Consider the following 20,493-nt stretch of genomic DNA (forward strand, 5'->3'; position numbering starts at 1 on the left):
AATGGTGCGTGTGTGCCTGTTTTCGTGCGACGATTATTGGCGCACTACCATCTGTGAAACAATGAGTGATTGACCAAAAATGCAGGTGATGGATTGATTGACACAGAAAAGCTTCTTGAACATGTGTATTCTTGTTTAAACAACTGCTATATGTTGGGTGTTATATGTATGATGTACTGCAATTAAATCACCGAACAAAAAACTCGTATGCTTTCACAGTACGGTGCACACATACACAAACAAAAGGCGAATAATCCATGAAAATTTGCCAAATGAACGGCATGCAGTGAGGTTTTTACTGAGGTTATTGTTCGATCTATAGATGTGGCAATTTTTGGGGTAGTCATATTGGAAACGATTTTAATTTTTACTGGAAAAAAGGATACGTAATTTAATAATCGGATAGATTCTGATGACTGTCTATGCCAGGAAAAAAATCTCCTTCATTTTTATACCTCCACCATACTATGGTGGGTATATTAACTTTGTCATTCCGTTTGTAACTCCTCGAAATACTCATGTCAGACCCAACAAAGTATATATGTTCTTGATCAGCGTAAAATTCTAAGTTGATTTAGCGATGTCCGTCTGTCCTTCTGTGGAAATCACGATATCTTTCGAACGAATTGAGATAGAAGGCTAAAATTTTGCACACATGTTTATTTTTTCAGTAGGCAGGTTAAGTTCGTAAATGGGCCATGTAGGTCCACGTTTTCATATAGCCCCCTTATAAAGGTACCTTCCTATATTCGGTATTTTGATGATTTTAGCGTCATTATTCACCGGAATCGTTTCAAATTTGGTATTTGAAGTTCGTTATGGATACTACAGCCTATGACAGAAAATTGTCTGTGCAGGTCCACGTCTTCGTATAGACCCCATATATCAGTACCTCCCTATATTCAGTATTTTAGCGACATTATTCGCCAGAATTGTTTCAAATTTGGATTTGAAGCTCGAAATGGATACTACAGCCAAAGACAGAAAATTGTCTGTGTAGGTAAACGTCCTCGTATAGCCCCCATATAACGGTACCTCCTTATATTCGGTATTTTTATGATTTTGGCGACATTATTAACAGGAATTGTTTAAAATGTGGTATTTGAAGTTCGTAATGGATACTACAGCCTATGACAGAAAATTGTCTGTGCATGTCCATGTCTTCGTATAGGCCCCATATATCAGTACCTCCCTATATTCAGTATTTTAGCGACATTATTCACCGGAATTGTTTCAAATTTGATATTTGAAGTTCCAAAGGGATAGTACAGTCTAAGACAGAAAAATTACTGTGCAGGTCCACGTTTTCGTATAGCCCCCATATATCAATACCTCCCTATATTCGGTATTTTGATGATTTTAGCGACATTATTAACCGGAATTGTTTCAAATTAGGTATTTGAAGTTAGAAATGGATACTACAGCCTAAGACAGAAAATTTTCTGTGCAGATCCAGGTCTTCGTATAGCCCCCATATAACGGTACCTCCCTATATTCGGTATTTTGAGTTTAGGTACAATAGCCACCGATATTGTTTGAGATGTCGTATTTAAACTTCGTAATGGATGCTACAGCCTCTGACAGAAAATTGTCTGACTGGTCCAGATCTTCACACAGCTCTGATATAACGGTACCTCCCTATACCATATTTTGATGATTTTAGCTACATTATTCACCGTATATTTCAAGTTATCGAATTTGAATATGGTAATGGCTTATGACAAACAATGCGTATGCAGGTTCACGTCGTATAGACCCCAATACTATAGCCATTGGTATTTTTAAAATTTAAACAGAATTTTTTAAGGATTTTATTTTTTGAAAAATTTCAAATTCATTACAAATGGATAATTAAACTAAGGACTTTTTTTCAAAAGTTTCAAATGTGAAGGTAAAATAATACCATTTCCAAAAACTTTTTTAAATACCTTTTTTATGTCAAATCAAACATTTTGATCCACATTTTGAAATTTTCTTTCGCACCCACTTCAGTATTTTTCTAAACAGTCCCTTAATTTGTTTTAAATTTTAGTCATTTTTTTATCAACATCAAAACGTCTATGACATAAAATTTGTATTTTTTCTTTGCAACTAATTTTGCCACGAAATTCTTTGAGTGTTTCTATTTTTGTGCGGTTAAAATATGAAGGAAAATCCATTTTTATTTTATTGATTAATAACTGAACATGCAACCATATGAAAATGTACAAGATAAACGAGAGACATATGGTTGTTGGCAAAATTTCTCATTGATTTTTGAAATAAAGTTTTCATTTTCGTGGCTTTCGTGCGTTTTTTTGCCAATTTTTAAGATGTTTTGAAGGGTGCGCTACATGAGCAGCAGACATATATTTCGTTTTTTGTAATGTTTGGAATGGAAAAGTTGTCTCTAAAGGTTTATTCCAATTGTAATTATTTTTATTATTATTTTTTTATTTGTTTTAATTCCTATTCGTGAACTTAAACAAGAAACAAAATGTTTAATTAATTATACCCGGCGTGGATTTCCATAATTAATTGTTTTATTGTTCCAGACTTGAAAAAAAAAAATAAAAAATATCTTAAATCATTCCAGACGTGGAATTTTATGAGACTTAAAATCTCAATTATTTTAGGCGCGGAATTTTTAGAAAAGAAAATTTTTAATTAGATCTGTCGTGAAATTTTTAAAAATGTTCAGACTAATTGTCTGACTGATTGATCTACAGACTGACTTAACGATTTATCAACGCTCAGACGAAACGGCTGAAGCTAGAATCTTGAAATTTTGGATGGGGTCACTCTTGGTCCGATGGGATCAGATAAGGCTGGGTTTTTGGAAATTGGTACTAGAACGGTACAAAAAGTATTAAAATGTACTAAATATGGTACCCGTTATACTTCGTAAGCAGTAGAGCTCGAACTAAAATTTGGAATGAGGGTCACTGATAGGGTTTTTGGAAATTCGCACTATAAGTGTACAAAAAGTATGAAAATGTACTACATTTGGTACCATTTCGTATCATGTGGACGCTAAGAACTAAAAGCCTGAAATTTGGATAAGAATCAAAGTTGAGGAGTAGAGTCTATGTAAGGAGGTAGTTTTGAAAGTGTATACTCATGTACACATGGAGTACTAAACGGTACTGAATTTAGTACAATTTGAATTTGGAGAAATGGATGGAGCAGGAATCCTGACATTTGAAATTCACGTTATTGGCGAGGTGTGGTATTGGGATGTGAAGAAAGTTTTCGAAATTTGTAAGAGATGTTCGAAATGGTATTAAATTTGTTACAATTTCGATTTGGGTGAACCGATAGCTGAAATTTTGAAATTTAGAAATAAGATCACTATTGCATTCTAGGAGTGAGAAATATGGGTAGTTTTGGAAATTCGTACCTATGTGTACTAAATTAGGAACAATTCAAATTTTGGGTAGACCAAGAGAATTGGAATCCGGAAATTTGGAAATAAGATTACTACGTCATTGTAGGGCTGAGGTATGTAGGTTGTTTTAAAAATTCGTACTAGTGTACTATATGGCACTAAATTTGGTACAACTCAAATTTTTGGTGAACCGTTGGAGATAAAATCCTGAAATTTGAAAATAAGATTTCTATTGGACTGTATGATGTAGGTAGTTATGAAAATTTGTACTTAAGTGTACTATATGGTAGTAAATTTGGTACAATTTGGATTTGGTAGCACCAATGGTATTCTGAAAATTAGAAATATTCTAAATATTTAAAATAAGATTACTGTCGGATTATGATATGTTAGTAGTGGGGGATATGCAGGAGTGGAATTCTAAAATTGGGAATTGGGATCTGTCGGAGTACTTTTGTGTACTAAATGTTTTAAAATGTTACTTAACTTCTAAAATGGTACCATTTGGTATTATGTGAACGGCTGAAAACTTGAAATTTTCTACAAGAATTAAGGTCGAAAAGTAAGTTTGATATATAAAGGTGGTTTTGGAAATATGTACTAAGTATGTGAACTTTACTACATGGTACTTAATTTGAAAAAAGTTTGGTTTAGGGTAAACTGATGGATCTGAAATTTTGAAAGGTTGTATTGTTGTCCCTATTGGTAACAGATTTGTAATAAAGAGGTGGTTTTGGAAATGTGTACTACAAGTTTACAAAAAGTACTAAGTCGTACTACATTTGGTACAATTTGGTATTACATGAAATCTGGTATTGACAGTCCTTGAGATCTAAAATTTGGTATTAGTGTCGCTGTTCGTGTTTAGCCTGGATATATGGATGTGGTTGCGGAAATGTGTACAATGATTGCACGAAAAGTACTAAATAGTACTAAAATTGGTATTGCACGAAGATACAAATTCTAAAGTTTAATATTTATATCACTTATGGTATCTGTGTTTGAGATTTAGCTGTGTTTTGGAAATATGCCCTATATTTGTATTTGTACGAAAAGTAGAAAATGTGTACTAAATTTGCAAGAAATGTACTAAATAGTAGTAAATTTTGTATTGGGCGAAGGGATAGATATTAAGTATTGAAATTTCTTATTTAGATTACTGATGGTATCAGGTTTTGATTAAGATTACTGATGGTATAAGTTTTTGAGATTAGGATTCTTAGAAAAGTACTAAATGGTACTAAATTTGGTACTGGGTGAAGGTATATTGATAAAATTCTGAAATATGATATTTTTATTACTAGAGGTATCTGGTTTTGATATTTGGCTGTGTTTTGGAGATGTGTCCTATATTTGTACGAAAAGTACTAAATGGTACAAATTTGATATTGAGATAACAAAATATGTATTAACAAATTATGTATTTCTAGTACTAAAAAGGCTTGACAAGAACAAAACCGACTAACACTTTTAAATTGTTTAACATATGTTTTAAATATTTAAATATTTTTTAATAACCATCATCGGCTTGAATTTTTTTGAAAATATTGATTATCACTAACGTGGATTTTTAAATAGGTTTTTCACAGCCTATCATCGTTTTCTTATACCCTACACCACAAGGTGGTCAGGGTATTATGTCTTTGTGCATTTGTTTGTAACAGGTAAAAGGAAACGAGATAGACCCATAGTTCCTTTTGATGATCTGCACAAATTCACATTCTGAGTCGATTTATGCATGTCCGTCCGTCCGTCTGTTCATGTATTTATTGTGCACCAAACGTGTAATATCAGCCCGAATAGTATGGAGTTTTGCACATACAACCAAATTAGGCCTGAAAATAAGTGTGCCAAATTTGTTCGAAATCAGATATAGCTATAGCTCCCATATATATTGTTTATCCGATTTGTTATTTTTATCCTCCGCAGCCGTATTATGCACTCTGTAACAACAATATTTGGGGAAATTTATAAAATACAGCTCTGAAATACATTTGCTAAATTTTATCGAGATCGGTTCAGATTTGGATATAGCTCGCATATATAACTTCGTCCGATTTACCTTTTATTGTGCATCAAAGGTCTAATATTTGCCCAAATGGGATGGAATTTAGCACTTACGACCGAATTGAATCTAGAAGCTTGTATGTCAAATTTGGTGAAGATCGGTTCAGATATATCTATAGCTCCCATATATACTGTTCATCCGATTTGTTATATTTCTTACCACAACCGTAATATGCACTCGGTAACAACTATATTCAGGAAAATCTATGAAATACAGCTCAGAAATATCGTTGCCAAATTTTATCAAGATCGATTCAGATATGGATATAGCTCTCATATATATCTTTATCCGATTTCAAATTAATTGTGCACCAAATGGGCAATACAAGTCCGAATTTAAGAGATACAAATGCTAAGGCATATTTAGTTATTTGAACTTTAAATTATAATTATAATCATAGCGTGTGTGATTGAATTCTCCCATTAAAACTTTTAATTGTTATGCGGAGCTCTACTAAATTAGCAAAGTGGCGTAGGGTATCATAAAGCCGAAATTAAGAGTTTCGTTACTGGTTTTTTAATATTTTTTATGTTCTGTCATTTAATTTTCAAATATGACCAATGTTTAATCCTACTGACTCTGTGTTGTAGGGTATATTCCATTGAACCATATAAACCGATTTTCACTTGCGTTCTGTTGTTTTTTTTTTTTCTTGTTATACCCTCCACCTTGGAAAGAGGGTATATTAACTTTGTCATTCCGTTTGTAACATCCTTAAATATTCGTCTTAGAGCCCATAAAGTATATATATTCATAATCAGCATAAAATTCTAAGTCGATTTAACAATGTCCGTCTGTCTGTCTGTCCGTCTGTCTGTCTGTCCGTCTGTTGAAATCACGATACAGCCCACATTATTTGACGTAGAGCGCCAAAATTTAGCAGAGCTATTTGCATTGTTTCTAGGATGGTTGGTATTGAAAATGAGAAATATCGGTCCACGTTCTGGTATAGTCCCCATATAACAGTACCTCCCGATATTCGGTATTTTGATTATTTATGCCACATTTTTTCACGGATTTGTCTGGAAATTGGTATTTGTAGGTCATAACGGGTCCCTGAGCGTGTGGCAAAACATTGCATGTATAGGTCCAAGTTGTTGTATAGCCCCCATATAAAGGTACCTCCCGATATTCGGTATTTTGATTATTTTTTCACGGAGTTGTCTGAAAATTGGTATTTGTAGGTCATAACGGGTCCCAGTTCGTGTGGCGAGACATTGCATGTATAGGTCCACGATTTGGTATAGCCCTTTTATAACGGTACCTCCCGATATTTGGCATTTTAATGGTTTTTGCCACATTTCTTCGCGGATTTGTCTAGAAATTGATATTTGTTGATCTTAATGGGTTCTAGCACTTTTGGCGAAACACTGTATGTATAGTTCCACGTTTTGTCCCAGCCCCATATAGCCGTATTTCCCGATATTCGGTATTTTGATGATTTTTGGCACATTTTCCCATGGAAATGTCTAAAAATTGGTATATGTGGCTCATAATGGGCTCTAATGTTTCCTTGACCCTAAGGTTGAGGGTATTAAAAGTTTGGCCAGCCGAACCTAAAGTGTTTTTTACTTGTTTCTAAAAATATTTTTTTATGTTCTGTGATTTCAATTTTCAAATATGACCAATGTTTAATCCTACTGACTCTGTGTTGTAGGGTATATCCCATTGAACCATATAAACCGATTTTCGCTTGCGTTCTGTTGTTTTTTCTTTTTTTTTGTTTGTTTTTCCTTCTGTCTTTAAAAAAAATAAGAAAAATCAAAAGACAAGGAAAATGTTTTTATTTACTTTTGCTGCCGAATATATACATACATACATACATACGAGTATATATGTATATGGGCAATGGATGGCTGACGATGATGACGACTTTGGCCTGATGGTGTGGAATAATGATGACGACGACGATGGTGTTGTTGTTGATGCCATCGCTGCCGCCACGGACAATGAGAATGCTGTGTGTGTGGGGATGTTGAGTGGGGTGATGTTGTTGGATAGGAGCTGACGATGCTGCTGATGCCAATGCTGTTGTGGTGGTCTATCTGATGATGGCACACACAAATGTTGCCTCTCACCGCTTTGCTGCTGTTGTGTGCATTTTCTTTATATCGGTTTGGCATGATCAGTAAATTCGGAAAAAATTGAGTTTCTTCATCTTCGGTGATCAATTGTGTTGAGATGTTTTTTTTTTTTCGTTTTTTTTTTTTTTTTAATTTTGTTTTAAATTTTCACTTGTCGTTTTGTGTTTTTCTTTGCCGTTTTTCTCTGCCCAGCAGCTGTAGAGTAGTAGTACGTCTCTGCTCTTTTAGTTATGAGCGAGCGACCGACCGACCGACCGCAGCCAAACGCTGCTGATACGCAACGTGACCATAATCAAGAGATTTAGTAAAATCAATGAATGCTAAAGGCAAAGATGAACGCGCGGCAAAATTGTGAAGAGCAAAAGTAGATTTGGAAAAAAAATTAAAATTTATATATATTGAAGAAGAAAAAAAGATTCACAAAAATAAGAAAAATATTGAAAAAATTAAATAAAAAATTTGAAAAAAATTAAAAAAAAATAATTTTAAAATTATTAAAAAAATGTGTTAATTTTATTTTGATTATTTTATTATTCCCATAAAATTTCAAGCAAATTATTATTTCCCTGGTGTTTATGTGTGTTTGTGTTTTTTTTTTTTTGCCCCGTACATAAATCTTGGCGGAGGAGAGAAATTTTATTTCAGAGTTTATAAATAAATAATAATAACAACAAATGAAAAAAATGTTGAAAAATCTTTGTGTTGAAAGTGAAATCTATTTCAAATTTATGTGAATATCGTGGAAATTGTGAGGCAAATCATCAAAAAGTTGTGACAAAACGAAAAAAGTTCTGCAAAAAAAAAAAAAATACTTGTCAACCAAACTAAAGCAGCAACAAAAAACACATCTACGCAAAATATTGTTCCCCAACCAATCTCGATTTACCCGTTGTGCCAACATTTCCATTTTCTCCCAGCCAAGCGCAAAAATTGTCCAATTTTGCTATCCCAGGAAATCTTAGTCATCTCTCGAGAGATTTTCCGTCGTGTTTGCTTTTCACGTTGTTTTATAAATTCTTTCAGTCGCTCAGTTCGGACTCGTTTCGTTTCATGTGACACAAGCAAATATTCCACCAACTGTTGGTTGTCAATATTCAGGAATTTTTGTTTTGTGTCCGCGTCATCTTCGGTTACGGTTTATGAGTGCGTGTTCGGAATTGTCATGTTTTTCTTTGCTTTCATTTTTTCCCGTTTTTTTTTTATTTTTTAATTTCCAATCAATTTTTTTTTTGATGTTGTTTTAACTCCGAAAATTTAGTTGAAAACGGTTTTATTTTTAAACTGCAGAAATTTAAATTGTAAACAACGAAGAGTTCATTGGCGTTCCAACCACAAAGGGGCCCATGATTATAGCTCATGCATGGAACGACGCACAAATAGTAACGACACTACAATCTATGGTGTTGCAGCCCAACAAACCGATATAACTCCATCGAACACAGACTCGAACACACCGTTGTACACACCGCCATTGGCCTCAACCTCAGCCCTAGCATCCACACTGGCACCCACGCCCCTATCCCTCTGTGCCGTTGAAGATATGGCGGCAGCGCCGTCGTCGTCATCTTCGTCGTATCCCCTGATGAGGGCCAACCCCGTCAATGCCTCATTTCCCCATGCCAGCGGTGGGGGTAGCATCAGCCTTAGCAGTGGCAGCAATAGCAGTCTCAGCTGCTGTGCCAGCAACAGCAGCAGTAAACAAAATCTAAACAACAGTTCATTAACACTGCCAGCATCGCCGGTGCCTTCAGCTGATTATGCCAGCAACAACAACAACACGAACACCACCACAACATCTATGGCATGTTTTTCTCCAGCCAGCGGTCCAACGAATTCAACAACATCTTCGTATCACACAGCAGCACATGCATTGCCGGCATTAATGACGTATAACAATAACAACAACAACATGTGCGGCAGTACCTGTTCCAATCCAAATAAACAATGTATTTTTAATTTAACCAATTCACCACCCATCTCACCGGCCATAACACCCGAACCACATCTCATGAAATCTTTATCGTTTTCAACGCCAATATCTTCCACTGCTGCACGTCCGAAAATTTGCCGTAATTCTAGCCGTTATAGTTTGGGTAATTACGCCGTTACACCTGCAGCGGCAGCCGCTGCATCTGTTACATCCAACTCGAATGGTTCACATGTACACACGCGGCGCAGCAGCCTCTGGCCCGAAGCCTTAATGTTGAATACTCGAAATTTAGCAACGAAGGAAAATGAAAAACGCTCATCAAATTTAGGGGTATGTAGAAATGGTGTTAATATGGTGTTAGATTTAAGTAACTGGATACGTGGGATGAATTATAAGCGTTTCGATATATTTTAATTATAAGAATTGTTCCGATGTATCAAATCGGAAAGTAGTGGTGTTTCATTGTAATAAACAACATAAAAACTTATTTGCTACTGAAAGGTAACAATACCAAAACAATATAAGATTTTGATCGTTCTGAATTAATATTTGATAGTTTTATAAAATATTAGTCCAGAATGGTCCCGTTCTAAAATTATAGAATTCGACTTTATGGAAATCCTTAAGGTGGATATATTTTTTTTTGTTAGTCCACTTGTAATTTTTATTAATAAAGGAAAGCCCATCGAAATAAAGATCAGGTGTTAATTTGTATCCAATATACAAATAGCATAAAATTCTATGTCCATTAAGTCATGTCCGTCCGTCTATGAAATAATTTAGACTTTCGGGCAGAATGAAGTAAGTCGATAAGCTTTTTCTCAGATGTATTTTTGGTCCGTAAAATTTTTGTGAATTTAGTATTAACTGAAAATGAGCTCTATATGTGGAAGTAACAGTAACCTTCAGTTTCAAGGTTTTATGAGCGTTTTAGTCGTAGTTTTAACCCGAATTAGCTGTAAATGGGCAGTTTGTGGCATATAACTGCAACTTCTGATATACGGTATTCTGAGGAGTTGTGTCAAATTGTCCGTCCGTCTGTTGTAACCAGGCTTTAGTCCAAACGACATGTGATTGAAGGCTACAATTTTGTAAAGAGTTTTCTTTTGTCTGCAGTAAGGTCAATTTCGAAGATGAGCCATATCGGTCAACGTTTTCATATAGCTCCCACATAATTGTACATCCCCATATTCCGTACGTTGACGATTTTAGCCCCACTTTCTAAAAAAAATACTTTGAAATTGGGTATATAGAGTTTTTAATGGGTTCTACCTCATGTGGCACAATACAATCTATATATGTCCAGGTTCTCGAAAACCTCCCAAATATCTTGATGATTTTAGTAACTTTCTAATGGAAATGTTTAAAATTGGGTTTTTAGATTTCATAATATTTTCTACCTTCTGTGACAGAACGTTGATCATACATGCTCACGTTTTTCTATAGTCCCCATATAGAGGTAAGTCCCTATATTGATAATGTTAGCCACATTTCCTTACGGTTTAAAATTCGGTATTTAGAGTTTATGATATGTTCTACCTCCTGTGGCAGAGCACGGCCATCATAGGTCCTAAAGCCCCATATAACTGTACCTTCTTATATTCGGTATTTTGGTTATTTTAGCCTCAGTTTCTAGCGGATTAGCTGAAAATTCGGTATTTATAGTTCATAATGGATTCCATTTCCTGTATATATACTTTCTCTATGTCCACGTTTTCGTATAGCCCCGATGTAAATGTACTTCCCAATATTCATATTTTCTAACGAAATTACTTTAAATTCAGTATTCCGTGACGGGTTCTTCGGCTTATACATAAAAATCTTTTATAATTCCCAATTAACGGAATTGTATCCAACTTTTTTACAGAATTGTTTGAAATTTGCATTAAATTTTCCTAATAAGAGAAGTGACGCACATCCTGGAGTTTCGGCATTTATAGACATATTTTTACATGAGTTACTTTTCAAATGGTGGAGCTTATAAAAAGTTCGGCCCAGCCGAACTGGACTTCTTTTTTAATTGTTAATTTTTTAATGTTGTATTTCGAGTTCGTAATGTGTATAACCTCAAATGAAGAAAAATTGTATATACAGTTTGAAATTTGGTACTGCAAATTCTTAAATATGTCTGCTCGAGACATATTTTCAAGAGCTTCACTTTGTAAATGGTGGAAGGTTTTGAAAGTTCGACCAAAAATAAGTTCATCGAGCTTAACTACTTTTTTACTATTTAGTACTGTTGTTGTTACTTCAAATCGGTCACATAGGTTAACATTTACCAACAGACTACCAAACATGTCCGACCTACTCAAAATTTCCAAATTTTTCACGATATTTCATATATTAACAATTTAAGCCACATTTTGTAAGGCAATTCCTTAAAATTGAAAATTTTGCAGTTCGTAATGGGCTCTACCGCCATTGACAGAGTATTGTCTATATATATCCAAATTTTCCAAACGCTCACATAGAACGTTATCTTCGGATACTTGTTCAAAATTCAATATTTTTATTTGGTAATGGGTTCTACTTTTCGTGGCAAAACAATGTCTGTATGTATCCACATTTTCCTACAGTTATTCAAATATATATTAAATTTGTTATTCCGTTTGTAACACCTCTGAATATTTGTCGTATACTCTAAAAAGCATATTGAGAGCTTGTACTGGGTTCTACCACTGGTAGGTGAACAACGTTTTACTATAGCACCCATATAACGGTATTTTTGGATATTAGGTTATTTGACGTATTTGATCTTTTCAAGGAATTTGTCTAAAATTTGGTATTGGTAGTTCGTAATGGGTTCTGGGGTTGAAGAACATTGTATTTATAGGACCAAACTTTCTTATAGCGCCAAGACGGTACCCAACAATATTCGGTGTTTTGGTAATTTTAGCTAATTTTTTCTTAATTTAGTATTTACAGTTTGTAATGGGTCGGATTATTGCAAATATATGTCAATGACTTCATATAGCTCCAATGTAATTGTACCTCCCGATATTCGGTATTTTTGGGATTACAGCCATATTTTCTAATAGAATTGTTTATAATTCGGTATTAAGAATTAGTGATAAGTTCCTAGCTACTGTGGCAGACGATTTTATATAGTGGTCCACGATTTTCTATAGGCCCCATACAGTGGTACCTCCTGATATTCAGTATTTTTGATTTATGCCACATTTTTTATCGGTTTCGTTTCAAATTTAGTATTAAGACTTTGTCACTGGTTCTGCTTCCGATGGCAGAACAATTTCTGTTTAGGAGCCCCGATTTGCTGTAGTCCCTATATTGCGGTACCCTCGAGTAACCGCTGTTTCAAAAATGTTTCCCCATTTTTATTTATTTTTTTTTTAAATTTGGTATTACGATTTTATAAAGCTTTCTACTTCTGGTGGCTGAACGTAGTCTGTATAGGTTTCCGTTTTACCTGCTGACATTCGTTATTTTTACCATTTAAGACGCATTTTCAATCGAATCTCTTTCAAAATTAGTATTTGTAGTTCATAATGGGTTTTTCAAAACTGTGTGAAAACATTGTCCATATTGGTTCAAGATTACCACGGTACATACCCATATTTAGTATTTTGTTGATGCTATCCACATTTTCCCATGGTGTCTTGAATTTCATATTTAAGACTCGCAATATAAAACAATCATTGTAGCAGAATATTGTTCCCGTTTTGGTATGGCCCCCATATATGGTTCTAGCCCATTTTATGTTTTTTAAAACGTTAACTGTATTCTTCAACCGACATCACGGGTATTTGCAGAATAGGTTTATTTAATAATTTTTTATACCCTCCACCATAGTATGGTGGAATTTTTTCAACAGGAATTTTTTCAAATTTGGTATTTAAAGATCGTAATGGATCTTTTCCGGTGACAGAAAATTGTCTGTGCAGGTTGACCTCTTCGTAAAGCCCACATATAACGGTACCTCCCGATATTCGGCATTTTAATGAAATTTATGGACATTTTTTACCAGAATTGTTTCAAATTTGGTATTTGAAGTTCGTAATGGATACTACAGCCTACGACAGAAAATTGTCTGTGCAGGTCCACGTCTTCGTATAGCCCCAATATGACGGTACCTCCCCATATTCGGTATTTTGATTTTATCGACATTATAACCGATCTTCGCATTTTAATATTGTTATGGCTTATGACAAATGTTACCTACGCAGGTTTATGTCGTCATATAGACCCTAATATAATAGCTACATTCGGTATTTTTAAAATTTTAACAGAAGTTTTAACGGATTTTATTGTATTCAAGGTTCGGCCCGGCCGAACTTACAGCTGTTTTACTTGTTTTACCTAACGGCGTATTCGAAACTCGGATCACAAAACTTTAATGTTTTTACTAGTAATTTTTATATCATTTAAAAAAAATGTCGAATTTTTTCCAATTTGCAATTTGAGGTTTTACTTAGTTTTGAAGATATGATCCCAAAAAATGTTCAATATTGGTTTCGAGTTTCAACAGATTTCAAAAGAAAACTTTGCAAAATGTTCATAGTTATCGGTTTGGAATATTTTTGACACATTCTCACTCCCGGTGAATGACTGGAGAAGATTATAAAAATTTCAGATTTGTCGCTCTAGCCTTGATAGGAGAACCACCTCCACATACTCCAGGATATGTAATATTGAAAATGGCCTATATCTGTATCAATTCCTTTTTTTAAGATTTTGTTCCCAAGGGTTCCCATTCTCGCGAAATATATTCAATATTTTTGGTGTAGCCACCATATGAAGGTACATACTTATTCTATATATGACAGTTGTTCAAAATTCGTTCAAAGACACCATTTGTAGAAATGCCTATAAACTATTAGAATCAAAACTAGACGCCTTTCCAAACATGCTTTCACAAATATTTGTGGGACAAACCAGAATCGAATCTTCAACGTATTGTGTTACACTACGCCACTATGTATTAAGGTTTGATACAAAATATTTTCGACATAGTTTTATGGTAACAAAATTAACATATAAATGACAATATTTGTATATCCTACATACCCATACACATACACACACACACACACACATAGAAAGTGTAACTTATTGAAATACAGGGAATTTGGTTAATGGTGTTTTGTCTGACATATGACGTAGAGGCCATTGCTGGGGCATAAAAGTAATTCACATGTCTCCAGAGGCATCCGAAACTGGCGCTCTCTAAGTGCGGGACATGAATGTGTGTAAGTACATACGTGAATGGCACACACCTACAAATTTGCACAGTACATGTACACATGTGTGTATGTACATTATTTATATGTCTTCAAAATACCCGCGTACATAGACAGGCACGCACTCACTTTTAACCACACAATGGAACAGACATAGCGACGCATAGACTAACCTATAGATTTATGGTTGGGAGTTTTATTTAATTTTATTCTCTCTTTTTTTTTTTTTTGCTATGTACTCGACGTACGTATATTTTTAAATATTTTCACTATTTTCTTCATTTGCTTTTCTCTTTTTATTTTTCTGTTTTTGTTTTGCCTTGCCTTTCTCCAATAAAAAATAAAAACAAAACAATGTCCAATGAAAGAAATTTTTTATGAAAAAGTACATGAATTGTATAAACACCAGCGTAAAGAAAACACGCACACGCTAAAATAGTGGGTCAAATATTGGAGGACTGGAAATGTTTTTGAAAGAGAAAGACTTATAACTTTCAAAAAAGGTCTGGTAGAAAAGCAAAGATTTGTTTACCTTTAACCCAGAATAATATTTTATCGTTTACTGCTAATTGTTGACCGTATACTTGTAATAACTTGGTATAGGCCCAAAAATTTGTCGCATAACCATTTTTATACCCTCCACCTTGGAAAGGAGGGTATATTAACTTTGTCATTCCGTTTGTAACATCTTTAATATTCGTCGTAGACCCCATAATGTATATATATTCATAATCAGCATAAAATTCTAAGTCGATTTAACGATGTCCATCTGTCTGTTGAAATCACGATACAGTCCACATTATTTGACGTAGAGCGCCAAAATTAAGCAGAGCAATTTCTATTGTGTCTAGGATGGTTGGTATTGAAAATGAGATATATCGGTCCACGTTCTGGTATAGTCCCCATATAACGGTACCTCCCAATATTCGGTATTTTGATGATTTATGCCAAATTTTTTTTTTCACGGATTTGTCGGAAAATTGGGATCTGTATGTATAGGTCCATGATTTGGTATAGCCCCCATATAACGGTACCTCCCGATATTCGGCATTTTAGCGGTTTTTTGCCACATTTCATGTAATGTTTTCTTTACCCTAAGGTGGAGGGTATTAAAAGTTAGGCCCGGTCGAACTTAATGTTTATTACTTGTTTACTTTGTCTCCATATGTTGTACTAACATTGTCATTACTTTAAAGGACGCAATTCCAGATATGTATTTCACATCAGAGATATATTCAAATAAAGATCTGTTTGAATGGCATAAGTTAGACATACATTTTCTAGAGGTGACCAGTATGTTTTCTAGAAGTGCCTTGATTTTGGAAGATTGTACTTTTGTGTTTACACCACAGTAGTCCTACTTGTACGGGAGGTGCGATAAAATTATTCCAAAGCAACCGATCGATCTAGGTTTTTGAACAGAGGACCATAGTTAGGAATAAGTAAGCCAATTGAAAAGTATTAGTGGGTTTTGCCGACAGATGTTTACCCTCTGCTCATTTTCGTTAATTTTAAAAATATTTCTACATGACTTATGATAATTCAAGGAAGATCGAAGATCTCCAATTCTTGTGGTAGAAGTACCAGAAGGAGGGGACCGACGTATCTCTCATTTACATTAGATCTTCACTTGACAGAAATATTGAGGTACACCACATTTGAGGAAAATCACAGAGTTGTTTCGAATTTTATAAGGGTTATAATTATTCAAACTTTTGAACGCTTTTGGGGAAGGTACCAGAAGGTGTGGACCAATAAATTTCATATTCACATCAGATCTGTGATTGGGAGAAGTTTATATATACCCTAAGTCTTAACCGAGAACAAACTGACTGACTGAGAATCAACGCCCAAACGAAACAGCTGAAATTTGAAATTTTGCTAGTCTTGGTGTGTAGCCGCGTGATATGTTTGGTGTTTTGGAAATTCGTACCAAATGGGTACAAAAAGTGGAAAAAAGGAATAATCTAGAATTCTGAAAATTTAGAATGAGAGTCACTAATGGAGTGCAGGACAGATGTACCAAAGGGTATTTGCAAATTCAAACTTTAACGATACGAAAAGTTCTAAAATGGTACTAAACTTCTAAAATGGTACCATTTGGTATTATGCCAAAGCAACTGATCGACGTAGTCTTTTGACCAAAGAATCGTAGTTAGGGATAAGTAAGCCAAATAAAAATATTAATCGGTTTAGCCGACAGGTGTATACCCTCTGCCCAGAAGTAGGGGACCGACGTATCTCACATTTACATTAGATCTTCACTTGACAAAAATATATAGAGGGGAAGGTACCAAAAGAAGTGGACCTATAAATTTCATATTCACATCAGATCTATGGTTGGGAGAAGTTTTTTTATACACCAAGTTTGAAAAGAACAAACTGACTGACTGAGAATCAACGCCCAGACAAAACGGATGAAGCTAGAAATTTGAAATTTTGCCAGTCCTGGTGCGTAGTCGTGTGATAATTCGTATTAAACGGGTACAAAAGGTAGAAAAAGGAATCATTTAAAATTCTGAAAATTTGGAATGAGAGTCACTAAGGGAGTGCATGATAGATGTACAAAGGGTATTTGCAAATTCAAACTTTAAGGATATGAAGAGTTCTGAAATGGTACTAAACTTCTAAAATGTTACCATTTGGTATTATGGTATTGATATGAGAATGAAGGTTGGAAAATAGTTGGTTTTGGAAATATGTATTTATTGTACGAACTGTACTAAATGGTACTAAATTTGGAATATTTGGTAAAGGTTGAACGGATGAAGCTTCAAATTTGAAATTTTGTATTGGAGTCCGTGTTTGTGGTAGGTTTTTGATAAAGAGATGGTTTTGGCAATGGGTACTACATGTGCAGGAAACGTACTAAATAGTACTATATTTGATACAACTTGGTATTGAGTGAACAGATAGGGCTTGAAATGTGAGATAAGCTTGAAAATATGAAGGTATACTATAATTGTGCACTATTAGTACTAAATTTGGTGATGGGTGAAGGAATAGAGCTTGAATTCCGAAAGATGGTATTGAGGGTTCTGTTTGTATCTGTGGTTGAGGATGAAGCTGGTTTTGGTTATGCCTAATATAATTGTGCAAATTGTACTACATTTGGTATTGGGTGAATTGAGATATGGAGGTGGTTTTGGAAATGTGTACTATAATTGTTCGAAGAGTTGGAAGTTGCACCAAATTTGGTTTTGGACAAAAGGATAGAGCTGGATTACCGAAATTTAATACTGAGGTGTCCGTTGGTATCTGGGATTGAGATACGGAGATGTTTTTGGAAATGTGTACTATAATTGTACGAAAAGTACTATACATTACCTAATTTGGTGTTGTGTGAAGGAATAGATCTGAAATCCTAACATTTGCTATAGATCCTCCTCTTGGTATCTATGGTTAAGATATGAAGCTGGTTTTGCAAACGCCTCCTATATTTGTACGAAAAAGTGTTAAATGGTACTGAACTTAGTATTAGGTGAAGGGATAGGGCTTGAATCATCAAATTCGATATCGATGTCATTTTTGGGGTCTGTGGTTAATATCTGAAGGTGGTTTTGGAAATGTGTACTACAATTGTTCGAAAAGTACTAAATGGTACTAAATTTGGTATTGGGGGAAGGGATAGGGCTGAAATCCTAAAATTTGATACTGAGGTCTTTGTAGGTATCTGGAACTGGTGGTTTCGGAAATGTGTACGCCAAATGTACGAAAAGTACTAAATGGTAGTAAATTTGGTAATGTTTGAAGGGATAGGGCTGGAATCCTCACATTTGATATGAAGGTCTCTGTTGGTATCTTGTGTTGAGATCTGTTGGAGTTTTTGGAAATGTACTAAATGGTACACCATTTGGTTCGCAGTTCGTGTCTACCATGGAGAAGTGTAGGTTGTTTTTACATGCGTACTAAAGGTTACTGAATTTGGTACTGGGTGACCTGATATTCTGAAATTTGATATGGTGACGTCCATGTTAAATTTCATATATTGATTTCTAAAGTATAGGTATGGAGGCGTTGAAATAGTTTTGGACCCAGTGCAATCGTCTTACTAATATCCTCCTCGGTGAACTTTAAAATTAAAGATTTTGAAAATTTCTTTTTGCGTAAAATTCAAAAATTGTAATATCATTTTTTCCGAAAAAGGAAAGAATATATAAAATTTTGAAAGTCAATTAATTGAGCACGGCATAGGAAGTTTCGATATTTTTTTTTTTGTCAAACTAAACAATTTGTACCGTTTGAGTGCTAAAAAGGCCTAAGTCAAGCTATTGGAACGAATCTAAGATTTTAAGGTGGACTTTGCGCTGACGAAGTAGTGGGCTCTGGCTAGTTAGAAAAATAATGATTCAAGATTGTGACTCTTTGTGCGGAAGGTAACAGAAAGAACGGACCGATATCGTCCATCTTCATACCAGATCTTGTATTGGTAGAAATATTGGTGTGTCAGAACTTTCAAGAGAATGTTATGAGCGTTTCAGTTACTCGAAATGTTAAGCCCTTTGTGAGGGAGGAACGAGAAGTAGTGTGCCCATATAGCCATATATACGCCAGATCTTCTTTTTGTATCTTCTAATTTATATATTTAAAATTTGAAGAGAATTTAAAGCTTATTTTTTATTTTGTCCCCTACGAGGGAGAGGTCCGATATCCTCCATCTTCAAACTAGAACAAGAGTGTTGACACAAATGTTGGGATATTTGAAATTTCTGGAGAATCGGAAGCTCATTTCGCATTTTATAAGGGTTTTGTTGTTCAAAATATTTATATTTATACCTATGTGAGTTAGGTACCAGAAGGAGGAGGTCAATATACATATTTACACCAGATCTTATGTTGGTAGAACTTTCGGTTGTACCAAGTTAGAAAAAGAGTCGGATGCATATTTCACGTTTTTTGAGTGTTGTGGTTATTCAAAATTTAAACCTGTTGTGGGAGAGGTATCAGAAGAAGTGCTTCGTTCTTCATATAGGAACCAGGTTGATAGTAACATTGGGTTGTACAAAATTTGAGGACAATGAGACTCTTATTTCACATTTTATAAGAAATACGATTATTGAAAATATTAAACCTTTGTGGGGGAGGTACTAGAAGGAGCAGTCGGATATTGTCCATTTTCACACAAATATTAGGACTTGCATAATTTGAATAAAATCAGATGATCCTTTCTCTTTTTTTGAGGTAAATTATTGTCTTTGATAATTTTGACCTTTGAGGGGAGGTACGTGAAAATGTAGGCCAATATTGCCCATCCCCAAACTCGATATAAATTTTTTAATAATATTACGATGTACCAAGTTTGGATCAAATCGGATACTTCATTCGAGAGTTCTCGTGCACACCAGCCAGACAGAAAAATGGACGAGATACGAGGAAAAAGTGGACCGATAATGCCCATTTCCGAACTCGATATAAATTTTATAATAATATTACGATTTACCAAGTTTGGATCAAATCGGAGAGTTTTCGTACGCACCAACCAGACAGACATATGGACGAACGGACGGACACCCCTCGATCAACTCCAAATGTCCTAAAACGTATTTGGTCCAAAGAGACCTAGGGTCCACGACCGTTATTTCGATGAGGCACGTTTTGGACGTATCAAATGATACATACCCTCTGTAGCCATATGGCTGAGGGTATAATTGCTGGAACTTGGTGTGACATCTAATAACTTGGCGGGCATGATAGAGCTACCTGATTTAACGTATTTTGCAGAGTTAGTTAGAATTAGCCTACGAAACTTCAAAAAAAAAAGACCTTTGGAACTTTGTTTTGAGATCAACGTCGAGCAGGGAGTTTTAATTTTTGGTGACCACATGATTGTCAATGTGTGGGCTTTT

At 34.8% G+C, this 20,493-nt stretch overlaps 1 protein-coding gene across 5 annotated transcripts in view; it reads left to right on the forward strand.

Moving 5' to 3' along the window:
- LOC131802743 (small conductance calcium-activated potassium channel protein-like) overlaps positions 1 to 20,493 on the forward strand; it is a 262,956-nt gene that overhangs the window by 38,207 nt on the left and 204,256 nt on the right. The window contains exons 1-2 of one of the 5 annotated variants that reach the window (XM_059123194.1): positions 7,691 to 7,883; positions 8,778 to 9,779. The exons of 3 other annotated variants lie outside the window; for them this stretch is intronic. In XM_059123194.1, coding sequence (XP_058979177.1) covers positions 8,880 to 9,779 — 900 coding nt within the window. In that variant the 5' untranslated portion in view covers positions 7,691 to 7,883; positions 8,778 to 8,879. Of the gene's footprint in view, positions 1 to 7,690; positions 7,884 to 8,236; positions 9,780 to 20,493 lie in introns of those variants that run through there. One more of the 5 variants, XM_059123193.1, reaches the window with a different exon arrangement.

This window comes from Musca domestica, unplaced genomic scaffold, assembly GCF_030504385.1.
Source record: "Musca domestica strain aabys unplaced genomic scaffold, Musca_domestica.polishedcontigs.V.1.1 238, whole genome shotgun sequence".
In the NCBI taxonomy this organism is placed as follows: Eukaryota; Metazoa; Arthropoda; class Insecta; order Diptera; family Muscidae; genus Musca; species Musca domestica.